At 35.4% G+C, this 14355-nt stretch overlaps 1 protein-coding gene across 1 annotated transcript in view; it reads right to left on the reverse strand.

Annotated features, from left to right (window-relative positions):
* LOC129777566 (carbonic anhydrase 2) overlaps positions 1–14355 on the reverse strand; it is a 74541-nt gene that overhangs the window by 20364 nt on the left and 39822 nt on the right. The window contains exon 2 of the mRNA XM_055783915.1: positions 2640–3055. Within this exon, the coding sequence (XP_055639890.1) occupies positions 2640–3055 (416 nt within the window). The remainder of the gene's footprint in view (positions 1–2639; positions 3056–14355) is intronic.

Here is a 14355-nt window from a genome sequence, read left to right on the forward strand (position 1 = left end):
TGTTTGTATGTATAGGAGCAGACATCTCTTTCTTTTTTCTGTTTTCATTTCTTTTGGGATTGCAACAAAAAAAAAGTCCATGTGATGATAAGGGGAATCGAACCAAGGCCGGCTGGAATGTAAAGCTGTTTCACTCGACCACGCTATACATATAGCTACTAGTGCTATTGTATGAGTACGTGGTAATATTACAGTAATGCATTGAAATCCGGATCCTTAAGCGCTAACGATAATAACTTCAACTACTAAAATTATTGATATATCGTAGCATAAAAATTTGCGTTCCTATAGATTTAGAAGGCATTTATCTTAATTATGAATCCCAGAATTCCACAAAATCATGTTATATTTGTTCAAAAATTGAAATTTCTTTCATCGTATCGTTCGATACTGTCGATTCCGGACACTTCTGCTTTTAATTACGGACACATGTTTTCTTTGCATTTCTTTGAGGAAAATTATTTATTGATTATTGTAGAAGTCATTAACGGGGGCGTCATAAGTAACGAGACCAAATGGAAACACGTTTGGTACAAAAGTTTTTTATTGATTCAATTATTTATTGTATTTTCACAAGATGACCACTGCAAGATGGCACCATGTGTATATTTTTTCAACTTTCTATCTTTCATAGTTTTTGTAATATAAGTCATTTTTGTATGAAGACTCCTGAAACTGTAACATTTGTGTGTGTAAATTCATACGTTTGACATGTTCTTGACATGTTTATAAATAGAGAAAAGATAGCAGAGCATGTAAATAGCGATAATATATACATAAAAATGTTACGAATTAAACATTAATAGTATTTTTTCAAAGAAAAAAATAAAAAAGTTGTTGTTCGAAAAACTTCTTCCATGTAACAGATAGAAAGTTGACGTCTTCGACAAAAGTGTATATTTTAGAAAGATCTAAAACTTTGTCGAATACACTACACGAATACACTCTTGGCTTTAAAAAAAATTATGATGAGTTGTATTTTTTTCAAAGAAAATATAAAAAAGTTGTTAGAAAAGTTTTTCCCTGTAAAAGTGCCCATCTTCCGATGTATGGGCGATTTGTTATATATATATATATAATTTATATATATATATATATATATATATATATATATATATATATATATATATATAATTTATATATATATATATATATATATATATAATTTATATATATATATATATATATATATTATTTATTTTTTTTCGGAATAAAACATAACGTTTTTGAGAAAAATGAATTTTAATTTTTGAAATAACTTTTTTGTCAGCGAAATTTTTTTTCAAAAATGTTTTATTTAAGAAAAATACAAATTCAAAATGGCACCACATATGTATTTTTTCAAAACCACTTCAATGTGGATATCAAATGAAAGGGATTGACTAGTAGAACACAATTATTTATGAAAAATGTATATCCTAAATTTTGAAGAAATTGTTGAACGGTTTTATTGTAGAGAAATATACTAATGATATAGATAATGTACTAAGAACTAGAAAATAAAATGAGTAAAAACACTTTTTAAGTTCAATGGATTCACTGTGATTCTACATAATAATACGGTTTGCCAGAATTTTAGACTCGATTATCCGGAGTATTTTATGTTTGACTTTTCTTATTGTTAGATCGGAATTTTTGAATAATTTGTATAATAATTTGTATAATAAAGTGGAACATAGTTATTTATGAAAAACGTAAATCCAAGATGGCGGCAACTACAAAATGGCGGATTACATATTTTCTTTGAACCCCATCAATGTGGATATCAAATGAAAGGGATTGACTAATAGAACACAGTTACTTATGAAAAATGCAAATCCAAAAAGGCCGCCACCACAAAATGGCGTCATATTTTTTTTTCAAAGCCTCATCAACATGGGTATCAAATGAAAATGCTCAATTGGTAGAACACAGTGAATCTCAGTTCCTGAATAAACAATAACTTTTTAATGGTTTCATTACGTAGTCTTTATTTCATTACAACTTTTGATCCGCCCGAATTAAAAAACATTTGTTGATTGTGCTTTTTATTCCGGACATGGGCTTGTGAAATTCACAGTTATTTTTTATTTTTGACTTTTTTGTTGACAGCTAGGTACTATGTTTGACAGTAAACTAAATTGAAACAATAGTAACTATCACTCATATTAATTCAACATGCAAAAATGTCATGGTTTCGGCATGATTTTAAATGTAATGAAGTGTCCGGATTAAAAAGCATCACTGTACACCTCATTATAAAATGAATTTGGAAAGTGTTTCTAGGAGTAAAAAGGAGAACATAAACTGAATATATATCTTTCTCGGTCTAGGCCGTGTATGTGATGAAGCACGCGAAAAGTTTTATTGCGAGCTTTTTTGCAATGTGTATCTTGTTTCGCTCGCTCATATTATCTTATATCGCCATACCATATACCATATATAATGCTATACAAGTATTTAAGAGTAGAACTTTTTCTGTTATTTTTAGGCTCATTTAATGTAATAAATCGAGATGTCAAAACATGTGCTAAAATGTAATTTGGGTGTAGAAAGTAAAATCCCTCGATCAACATTTCAGATTGGAATAATATACTTGCTATGCAATACGGTTTCCACATCTAATATTTCGTGTGAAATTTCTCCATTTTTATATTTACCTTCAAAAACACTCCCAATACGGCGAGTCCATCGGGCTGTCCAGCGGCCTCGCCAAAGCTCGCGTACTTTGTCTTATTCCAGTGCACCAGATGCAGCTCGCCTGCCGACGATTCCCCATCGACGGTGTGCTCGGAACCACGCGAGTCCGAGCATCCCCAGTGGCAGTGAAACTGTTCGAGAATGAATTCCTCATCCTGCAGTGGTCCGCCGGTTAGGTTCGATCCTTTGCCGTTAACGTCCACTCGCCAACAGTAGCCGGGATTCACCAGGCTGCGTGTGTTCTCCGGAACGTACGTCCAGCGCAGAGGGTTTTCCTTGAGGTCACTGGACTGTTTGGTTCGTTTTGTGACAATATCTACCGGCGATTGACGCTGACCGGCGGCCTGTGGATACATCTGGGACCAAACGTGGGGTCCTGTCGGATGATACAGAAAGAAATGATAGTCTATAAGTTTTTATGATTACATTGTGAATTAAACAGTAATTAATTTTCAGTTGCATTTGTTATTGGAGGCCCTGCGGTAGAGATCGATCACTTTTAATTTCGTAAAATATTGTACAATTTGTGTTTGAGAAAATACAACGCGGAGTACTGGAAGAAGCAGCACTCGACCAGTATAATACTGACATACATTAATTGCTCAAATCAACGGATTTCCTTCACGTTTACAATCTATTTGTCTGTCAAAAGTTAATTGCCTGGTGACGATGTACTTTATTAGATGAGCACCGTTCTTCTACAACGTTAAACTGAAACTTGCGTGTCTACTTTCTATTTAAGGTTGCTGTCACCTACAATTACGAATAAAGTATGAATAATTGAGTGATTTCATTGCGAGGGACTTTAGCACCTTCACGAAAAATGAGTTTATTAAATGGATATACTGCTCCCAAAGTATATCAACACGTTGAACTTCGGCTACTTTCCCCGCTCAATCCGACTGGGCTGCTGTGTCATTGTTGTCGAAGATGCACTTATAATTGCCCGTTCGTGCTTAATTACACGGATCGGACGCTTTTCTTATCCTTTGTTATTCGCCTCATCGGCCTGCAATAAAAGTGTGCATTTATTCGCCGCTTAGCTTGCAAATTATACACCAACGGCGGCCGAGTTTCCTTGGGATGTAAGTAGAACTGTATGCGAACGGGAAACGGGGGATCTGGATTGAGGCAGCATCGTAAGAAGTGTATCACTTAATATCTTTCCGGCCCTGTATTGAAGCGTTCACATCTTCGGGGTGCCGAGAGGCAGGCGTTGTATTCAGATGAATTTGTTTGCATGCAATGAAAATTTCAAATGTTAACATTCGTACACCGATTGTATGGTGTTATTTAAAATGCAGTTTGCTACTTCCAATGTTAAATGTAAAAGTAGAGATACAAACAAATTAATAGCTGTGTTTACATTTTGAAGTTAAACGACCTCGACTCCAAATTTCAATTCTGTTAAAGGGTGTAACGACCAAAATTTGTTCACCTTAATCTGACTTATTTCTGTTGAGTGTGCATTTAAAAAAACCAAAACACCTCTCATTTAGCGGATGTGTGCGTGTAGAGTAATTCTCCTATTTTGATTTTGACTTTAACCCTTCGGTTCTCAAAACGGAGTCCAAACAAGAGGATCACCACTCGGAAATTTTGCTCGCTCAAGTTGTTGGCAAATTGGACTTTAAGCAGTTTCCGGGACAAATGCTTTACCCGGCAATGGTAAGGGTAAAAGTGGCAGACATCTTCAAAACCACGAAACTATCCAAATATCTGCTTTGCATATCATCCGCACCTGTGGCTGGAAGGTGATATTGTCATCACAAGTATGCAGCCATTCCATGCCAAACCGATATAGTTGAAATACAAAACGAATTTTCGTAAAAAGTACTAATTTTGTTTCTTATGTGCAAAGTATTTTTTTTTATTTTTCCATTTGGGCCCCCATTCCATTTGTTTACTTTTTTCCTAAAATGAAATTTTTCAAAAATAACTTCATAACTTTTAAACCACTAGAACGATTCAGATGATCGACATACCAAATTAAAGAAAATTAACTGATTTTTTTTTGGAAAAAATATTACACTTGCAGAACATTTGAATTTCATTTTCGTAATTGTTGATGGTATTTCTTTTTTTTTTTTTGGGTTTACAAAGCTTCGGACTAGAGGGCGCTATATTTTTTTATGTTTTCTTGAAAACTGAGATTTTTTGTAAAATATCAGAGATGTGATTTTCATGATTTTTTATTATGATTTTTCAAAGTGAACCGATGGTCCAAAAAAAATATTTATCCATTTTTTTCCAAAATGACCTTTCTCAAAAATTTATAACTTTTGAAAAAACGTTCCGCTCGTCTTTCTTCAATAAACACGTCCGAGAAACGTCCGCTGTTTCTCTTCAATAAACACGAAAAAATCATTCTGTTTTAGTAGGACAGTTTTCCACTCCATGGTGTATCGTCTCCTCAACATATCAATGGAGAGAGATGATTACATAGCGGAGAAAAATAGAATCTACCATGCTGCAGAGCTGAATGGGTACAAGAGATGTTTTGTGGAGAAAATCCTTCGGAAACATGAGAAGAAGAAATGGAGAAAAAACAACACCACATTAAAGCGTGAGAAGGAACAACACAAAAGGATCAGCCTACCGTACTATCCCAAAATAACCAACGCAGTCCAGTCTACACTCCGGAAACACGGATTTCATGTGGTGTACAAAAGTGAGAGCACCCTGAAAGACCTTTTGTGCAACCTGAAAGAATTCCACCGGATGAAAAATCAGGGATCTATCAGATTCCCTGCAAAGACTGTACTAGTGTATACATCGGTCAAACTCGTCGGAAATTCAAAATCCGCCTACGTGAACATAAGAATGCGGTGGATATTGAACGAGCCAACGAATGAAGTGTGGCAGCACATGCTTTAATTGAAGCCCACTGCGTAGACTGGGAGAAGGCAAAAATTATTAGAAATGTACGAAAAGCCTCACAGTTGAATGCATGGGAGTCAATGTACATCTCAACCAGCGATTCCCCACTTATGAATGAAGAAGATGCACCAATATCATCTCAACTCTTCCATCTGACGAAGCTGATAACTCAGCAAAATATATCTTCGACAAGTACTGATAACCGTATGAATATGTGTTAGTGCTCCATCGTAACCAGTCGGACACCGTCCAGTAGATGGTCGACGAAAAAGGTAATTTAACCCTTTTATTGTTTGTAAGGATTATAAGTGTTGTGTCCTAGTTCCGTGTCGCGTCTCGCGAGTGAATAGTGATAAATGTCCTTACGTTAGCACAACCAAATGATGAACTAAGTTTTCTTCTCAGCATATATTCATATACATTCTTTTAAAAAAATTATTCATTTCTTTGAGGCTTTAATTGTTCAATCCTCTAATATTTTAATTGTTTAATTTTTGATTTTTCAATTCTTTAGTTCTTTAGTTCTTTCGTTATTAGTATCTTCACGACGGCGGATTGAAGTTCGATAAAGAGTACGCTCGATGTTCAATGGAATATATCGCCGGGTCGATTGGTTCTATAGGAGTTCTCTTGGTTACCTTCTCAGGTTTTCTAGATATAAATCTTCGCAGTGACAATAGGGGTTCGATGGAGTATACGATCGATGATTAACAGAATATATTGTCAGTTCGATCGGTTTGACAAGTTACTTTGGTTCTTTCCTTAGTTACTTTCTCAGGTTCCCCGAACATAACTCCATCGCAATAGGAGTTTGATATAGAGTACGGTCGAGTGATTTTATAAGAATTCTCTCGGATACCTTCTCAGGATTCCTAGAAATAATTCTACGCCGTCGCAATAGGAGTTCGATTAAGAGTACGCTCGATTATTAACATAATAAACCGCCGGGTCGATTGATTTTACAGGAATTCTTTCGGTCCTACTCAGGTTTCCCAAAGATAACTCTCTGCTGATGCGATTGGAATTCGATAAAAAGAACGAACGATGAATAACGGAATATATCGCAGAATCGATTGGTTTTAGATGCGTTTTTTCGGTTCGTGACCGGAATAAATCGCCGTAGTAAATAACTGAAACAACCGCTTAAAAATAGTGTAGTAGGATAGAAATATTGTGGCGCGGGTAAAAAAATCATGTGTATGAATGCCTCACATTTATATTATAAATTTATTTTCTCGTTTTGATTATTTCAAAAGCGAGTTTCAAATCCAAAAACACAGCAAAAATATACTTCGTAGTTGCTAAATATACTTCGTAGTTGCTTTGCAAGCTCAAGCTCCACAAAATATAACGCACTCTATCTCTAAACCATGTATACAAAACCCAAACTTTAAACGACTGTAATAATTTAATATTTTTTTTCCACTAGCAAGAATCGCACCACGCTAAAACCGTATTGGTTTGGATATCGCCACTGCGCAAAGCTCATATTCTTAGCTTTAATTTAATATGTCGATCATCGGAATCATTCCAGTAGTTCAAAAGTTATGTTTTTTTTTTCAAATGTAATTTTTTGGAAAAAGGGGAAAAATATTTCACGAACCACCCTATAATGGAAATGGCCACTCAAATGAAAAATAAAAAAAAATACGGACAAAAAAGTGTATGTGTGTATATTGAGTGAATTCTGGAATTTCTCATACATCCTAATACATCCTCGCTTAAGGGAGTATTCTGGTCTAGAAATTTGAAGAAATTTTTTTTTTCTTTCATATTTCTGTAGTTTAGGCATTCAAGAATATACCCTAAAAAGGATTTATCGGAAATCCTATTATTTACCTAGTTAGAGCCATTTTAGTGATGCGATATCTCACCTGGTACGGTCATAACAATGAACTTCAAACGCGTTTTTCTCGAAACTAGTTTTTTTTTTCAAACTGGCGTACACGATATCTCAAGTTCTACTGAACCGATTCATGTCGAATTTATATGGATACAATCTGCAGGCACCTCTCTATCGCATGAACCTCTAAAACATGATATTTCACTGTTTTTAAAAAATCGGGAAACGAAAGAAAAAAGTTTTGAGTCGCATTTTGCTTTTCAAACGGTCGCCATGTAGTCAAAAGAGATCTTTTCGACTCATCCGAGGTTCATGCGACAGCGGCATCTTTACTGATTCGGAATCTGTTCGATTTTTGTGTTTCAGATAACCAGAAGGTTTGGAATCGTGTACGCCATGGCACAACTTTTTTTTGAACCCTTCATCAGCTCTTAACTATTCTAGTTATGAATATTTTTTCTCCGTTCAATTTTTGTTTTATTGTTAAAAGATAGATGAACAAATAAGGATATAATGGATAGTAAAAATATTGTTTGTTTTATTTTTACGGAGCTCGAAAAAACGTCCGAAATTCGTGTCTCTACACTAGAACACCCCCTTAAGCGATTTTCCACACCGGAAGAAACTTTTTCAACTCATATTAACTCCTTAGCCTATGATTTAATTCGGTCACGCATCGAGTGATTTCATCACTCTGTTGAGCTTCTTAGCGCCCTGTTATATGTAAGTGCACCACGAGCGAGATTTGATGTTTTAATTGGAATGGTAAAATAGCCCCTCTAAATAAGCAACAGACCTTCAACCCGCTAAACCTACAACCTCACAGCCCTTTGCCATGGGCTCTTCTCCTTTTTTCTTCACACTCAATGTCAAAGTCTATAAATACAAAGCACCTGGAAAAGGTTCGTAGAAATGTTTCTTCCGGCCCACTCCAAAAGAAAATGATCTCATCGTTATCCAGATCATAAGGGTTTTGGAAGCATATATCTCCGTGAAAAAAAAAATGGTAAGCTGAGACCGATCCAGCTATGACTGCGGCAGACATGACTGATTGGAAGCACGCAAATGCGATTGTTGCTGAGACACATTTTTCTTCAGAGTACAGCGTTTACTTTCCCTCTAATGACGTAGAAAAGAAAGGCTTGTCTGACGTACGAAACATTGGAAGTTGAAACGTTTAAAAACAACAACGTTAAAGACAACAATCTGGACTACCGTCAACTCGGAACAGTTTTCTTTGTAGAGAGAAAAAATTAAGTTTACGTCGAATCGAGTGACTTTTTCCGGTTCCACCTCTTATACTCCACCATTATAGACAAATTGAGGATACATGTGCGACTTTTAGTACTCAAGCCCATAGTTTGCATAAAATGCAAGTCAGTGGGCCATACAGCAGATTTTTTTTTACTCTGACAAGGCATGTCGTTCTATTCGCGGGAAGGAACATGTGGGCGAACAATGCATGGATAAGAAACCTAAGTGTCCGTATTACGGAAAACCCCACACGAGCTCTATGTACACACAAGAATCGCAGTGATAAATGGTAGCGCTCTTTGAAGGAACGATAGAAATGTACTTTGGCGGAAATTCTGAAAACAACAACAGCATCAACTAGTAAACACAAACAATATCTTTATCACCTGTTAGTTGACGAAATGGCCGAGTAAATTTGTTACCACTCCCAGAGTTTCAAAAAAAAAGTCCTTCCGGTGAAACCCCTGTTTCAAAGTTGTCTGACATCTTGGATAGAATCTTATCGTTCGATCAAAATCATCCATCAAAACCATTGCACAATGGTCTAGGAGATGTATTTAAATGGACATTAGCATATAGAGCTCGACAGTTATTCTCTAGACAAAAACTGTCTTCGACAAAGTTGTTACATATGATAGAGCACTCATTGATAACATAAATGAAAAATTTCTTATCTTTATAGATAGAGGTAAACATAGTTCACAATGTTGTAGTCCTAGTTATTTGTGATATCTTTGTAGAATAAAGTTTTTTTTTCTATCTCTTGAAATGACTGATATAGCGCCTTTTTCTAAGTTACGTTTGGGTCATCATGAAAAAAACTGTTTTTTGCTCTAATTTTTATATGTCAAATTCTACATACAAACTGTCTTCGAAAGGCTGTTAGAACTTACTAATAAAAACATTTTGAGATGCAGAACTTGTCAATACCTCAACTTCACTCAAAGTTATTGATATTTTTTTCACAAAAAACACGCTCTTTTCATTTGTTTGTCATGGGGCATACATAGAACATGTTTGTTGACGGAATTTGAAAGAACAAATTTCACTCTTTATAATACGTGATTTTCATAACTATGTTTTTTTTTTGTGTTTGAGTAAAATAAATTGAAATCATGAGTTTTTGGGTAAAACAACATCAATAACTCTAAGTAGGATTAAGATATTAACAAGTTCTGCATCGCAAAATGTCGAACTATGTTGATAAGCTCTAAAAGTCGTACGAAGACAGTTTTGATGTAGAATTTTAAATGTAAAAGTTAAAGCAAAAAAAACCCGTTTTTTCATGGTTACCCTAATGCAACTTAGATAGAAAGCGCCAAAACCAATTTTGTGCGAGATATTTGTTCTTTAGACAGAAACTGTCTTCAACAAAGTTGTTACATATGATAGAGCGCTCATTTTTATGTCATGAAGAATAGGGTGACCGAAATTGTCGATGAAATAAAAAATCTAACTTTCTTATCTTCATATATAGAGATAAACATAGTGCAACAATGTTGTAGCCCCAATCATTTTAAACAACTTTGTAGAACAAAACTATCAACACAATAATTTCTATTTTCTATCTTTTAATATAATCGATTTAGCGCTATTTTTCTAAGTTGCATTAGGGTGATCATTAAAAAACGGGTTTTTTTGCTTTAACTTTTATTTTTCAAATTCTACATCAACATCATCTACATATTCGTACGACTTTTAGAGCTTATCAATACCAACATTTTGCGATGCAGAATTTGTCAATTTCTTAATCCTACTTAAAGTTATTGATGGTCTTTTACCCGAAACTCATGATTTCAATTTTAATTTACTCAAACACAAAAAATAACATAGTGTTGAAAAACACACATCATGTAGATTGAAATATGCTCTTTCAAATTCCGTTAATAAACTTTGTTTATGTTTGCCCCAGAAAGAATGAAAAAACAATTGAAGAGTGCGTATTTTTTGGGAAGAAATATTAATAACTTTGAGTAAAGTTGAGATACACACAAGTTCTGCATCGAAAAATATTTGTATTAGTAAGCTCTAAAAGTCTTCCGAAGACAGTTTGTATGTAGAATTTTACATATAAAAGTTAGAGCAAAAAAACAGTTTTTTTTTCATGGTGACCCTAACGTAACTTAGAAAAAGGCGCTATATCGGTTATTTCAAGTGATAGAAAAAAAAAACTTTGTTCTACAAAGATGTCTCAAACAACTAGAACTACAAGATTGTTGAACTATGTTTACCTTTTTTCTGTATTATAGTGACCTTCAACACATTTCGGCTGGTTCGTCACTTTCACTTCCATTTTTGGAAGAATATCGGGAGTGAGAATTGAATTCGTGATCTCTGCGTGAGAGGTATGGATGTTACCACTACGCCAGATCGCCTCCACGCTATGTTTACCTCTATCTGTAAAGATAAGAAAGTTAGATTTTTTATTTCGTCGGCAATTTTGGTCATCCTATTTTTGATAACATAAAAATGAGCCTTCTATCGTATGTAACAAATTTGTCGAAGACAGTTTTTGTCTACAGAATAACTGTCGAGCTCTAAATGCTATATTCCACTTAAAAACATCTCCTGAACCATTGTGCGTTGTCGCCGCAATGCTTCGAATAGTAAGCCAATTTTTACAGCAATCGATACAAAACCTCTCTATGCAATGATTAACTTTCACGATGTCTCATTTGAAATTTACGGGTAATTCTTTAGGAGCAAAAGACAGACTATGATGTGATGAGATGTGATTGAATGCGTTACATCAAATGAAGTTTGATTAGTGAAATTAGTTATATGGCTGTCAATTCCAATTAGTGTAAACAGTTCTCTGTACATGACCTATCAAGCGTTAGCAATCCCCTCGGAATGCCCTCATCAAATTAACCGAGAAAATTATCAGCACTACCGCTCGTCATAATCTTACCGGACCCGTGCATCTGACATCGTAAAACATCTCGCGCACACCGAATCGCGCTCGCTTTCGAGGATGCATGATTTACGTGTGTAAACAGATAAGAACCGTTGCATACTAACGAGCCTAAGTATGTCGATTAATATTGACTGTTTAAGGCTGTTAAATTATCAGTCCGCCCCAACGAAAGCGACTTGTTGAAACGACAACAAAGCAGCGAGAGAGCGTGCTGGACGCGAATTTATGGGAAAAATCGTTTGAATTGATTACGGCCGACAACAGCACGTGACAGCGAAACGGTTATTGTCATTTGTCTGGCGGTATCGATCACTAGCGTTCCACCGGGCCGCGATCGCGTATCGCGACGGTCATTTCAATCAAAACAAATGTGACCGATTGACTAGGCACATAAACAAGTCAATTGGGGTTTCGATTTTGGTTTTATGAATGGCGGTGATTCAATTGACGCTGTTATTAATAACAATGAAGAAAAAATCGGAACAATTCCAGTTATTTTTGTCAGTGGGAATTTTGTAAACAAGGGTTTTTTTTGTTTATAGTATGGATTTTCAATTGAGTATTATTACAATATTACAAAAAATCATGAAAAGCGCTATCATCGAAGGTATTCTGTGAGGCCATCAAAACAAGGTCATAGCACCAACAAGTTGGTAATACCCAAAATTACCAGTTTCTCACAGATAACTTATCAGCACATCACTTTTTGATTGATACCATATATCATACAAACATTCCAAAAGCAATCAATTTGTTCTTCATTATGAATGGACACCTCAGGCAACACGTGAGGAATAAACACAATTACTTCTTCTGAATACATGATATTGGTATTATTGTCCCAAAATTGATAAGATAACCGCGCCAAAAGCTTTGGTATTCAACAACACGATTGAGCGGAAGCACTTGTGATGTTGAATTAATTGGGTATGTGATGATAGTACCACATAGAATTTGTACACAAACAATGTTGTATATTGTTGTCCATGAGATTTCTTCAAAAACATAACACTTTAAACCAGGGTTTCTCAAAGTGGTCGATATCGACCACCTGGGATCGATTTTGGTTTCCCAGGGGTCGACAGAAACGAAAATTGACGGGTCGACGAGGTCTTAAAATCGACCTCTTTGAAATAATAAAAGTTCTTATTTGAAATATTTAAGATGCTGCATAAAATGTGTTACGTGAACCACGTGAATGACTAATATTTTAGTAGAAAGTATTATTGCTGTACATTTTAAAAACTCAACAAGACGATGAGCGTTATTCCATGGTGACTGATGGTACACCATCTATGGTTGGTCGTCATCGTGGTTTTACAGCTCACGCAAAGTTACAACTGCGTCATTCACGGCGTGATTGACAGACAGCATTTAGTAGCAAAAAATCTGAGTCCTAGATCGCATCAGCCTTTACTATATTTTATAAATGCTATCAATATCCTTCGAAGCAATTCTTTGAACACTTGATTATTTGCTCAGCTGCATGGGTAAAATGACGAAATCTTTACTGAGTTACTTCTAACGCTGAAGTTCGCTGACTACCAAGAGGTTCATGCTTACCAACATTTTCAGTTTTTTTGAATTTGTGTTTCAGCTGCCTGGTCACGACTCGACTTGATTGAAACAATATCAAGAAAAGCCTTTCTGACGAAACTTTGAAAACAAAATTTTCGCAAAAAAGAATATTCACAGTTTCTGCATTTGTCAAAATTATTACAAAAGTGTCAATATCATATTATATTATCATATGTTATTCACTTGGACGCATTACACACGAATTTTACTAAGATGTTTTAGAATCTTCCAAACTCCTCAATGGATATTAACCACCCGTACTATACCACAACCATGGAATAAGCCAAGGTGATAATGCAAGAAAAGTTGATTATCATCAGCACAGATGAGGAGCTCAAACAGGAGTACAACCAAGGTTGTCATAAGTTCTGGTTACAATGCAATATTGAAACACAGTATCCTGCGTTGTGGGACATTGCTGAAAAATATCTTCTCGTTTTTCCGTCAGGATACCTTGTCGAAAAAGGCAAAATAAAGGTTTATTTACTTTTTTATTTTATTTTTCTTATTTATGGTTTGTGAAAGTCGTATCAATACAACAAATTAAATCATTAAACGGGTTTCTCATAATCTTCTGAATTGCGCCATGATGTTTATACATGGTTTTGTGGAACTTTGCCTTCAGATTATCCGTCAATTTCATCCATGACGCTCCTCCTCGAGCCGATACACAATTCTTCGCTTTCAAAATAGAGTCTATAATTATGGGGGTCAACCGATTCCCGGACTTTGTTTCGTTGGCATTGTAAAACGAAAATATTCGCTCGACACACGCTGATGAATGTTATCATAGAGTGTCCTTCAAACGGCCTTAGCAATAGATACAAAAAATTCTCATCGCCTTTTGACATTCAACAGCTGGGACTAAATTATGTCTGAGTCACTCAATTTCTGCTCCATAATTTTCGTCTTGAGTAGCCTGCTTTCATTATCCAAGCGCATCAAATCATTAAGGTTTGATAGATTCACGAAATTTTGAAGGTTTATCAATGTCGCAGTTTTTATAACCGGATCGCTGAAATCAAAAAATTCTCAATCTGTTTCACGAGTTCAATATAGAAGTCACGACAAATCGATTTTAAGGACAGCGTCCTAGCTGCATCCAATCCTTTTTCAGCTTCTTCTGCATCGAGACCAACCTGAAAATCCTCAGGCTTCTTCAGAAAGTCTCCGAAATCTTTCACATCAAGGTCAGCATCATCGA

The sequence above is a fragment of the Toxorhynchites rutilus genome, chromosome 3 (genome assembly GCF_029784135.1).
Source record: "Toxorhynchites rutilus septentrionalis strain SRP chromosome 3, ASM2978413v1, whole genome shotgun sequence".
NCBI lineage: Eukaryota > Metazoa > Arthropoda > Insecta > Diptera > Culicidae > Toxorhynchites > Toxorhynchites rutilus.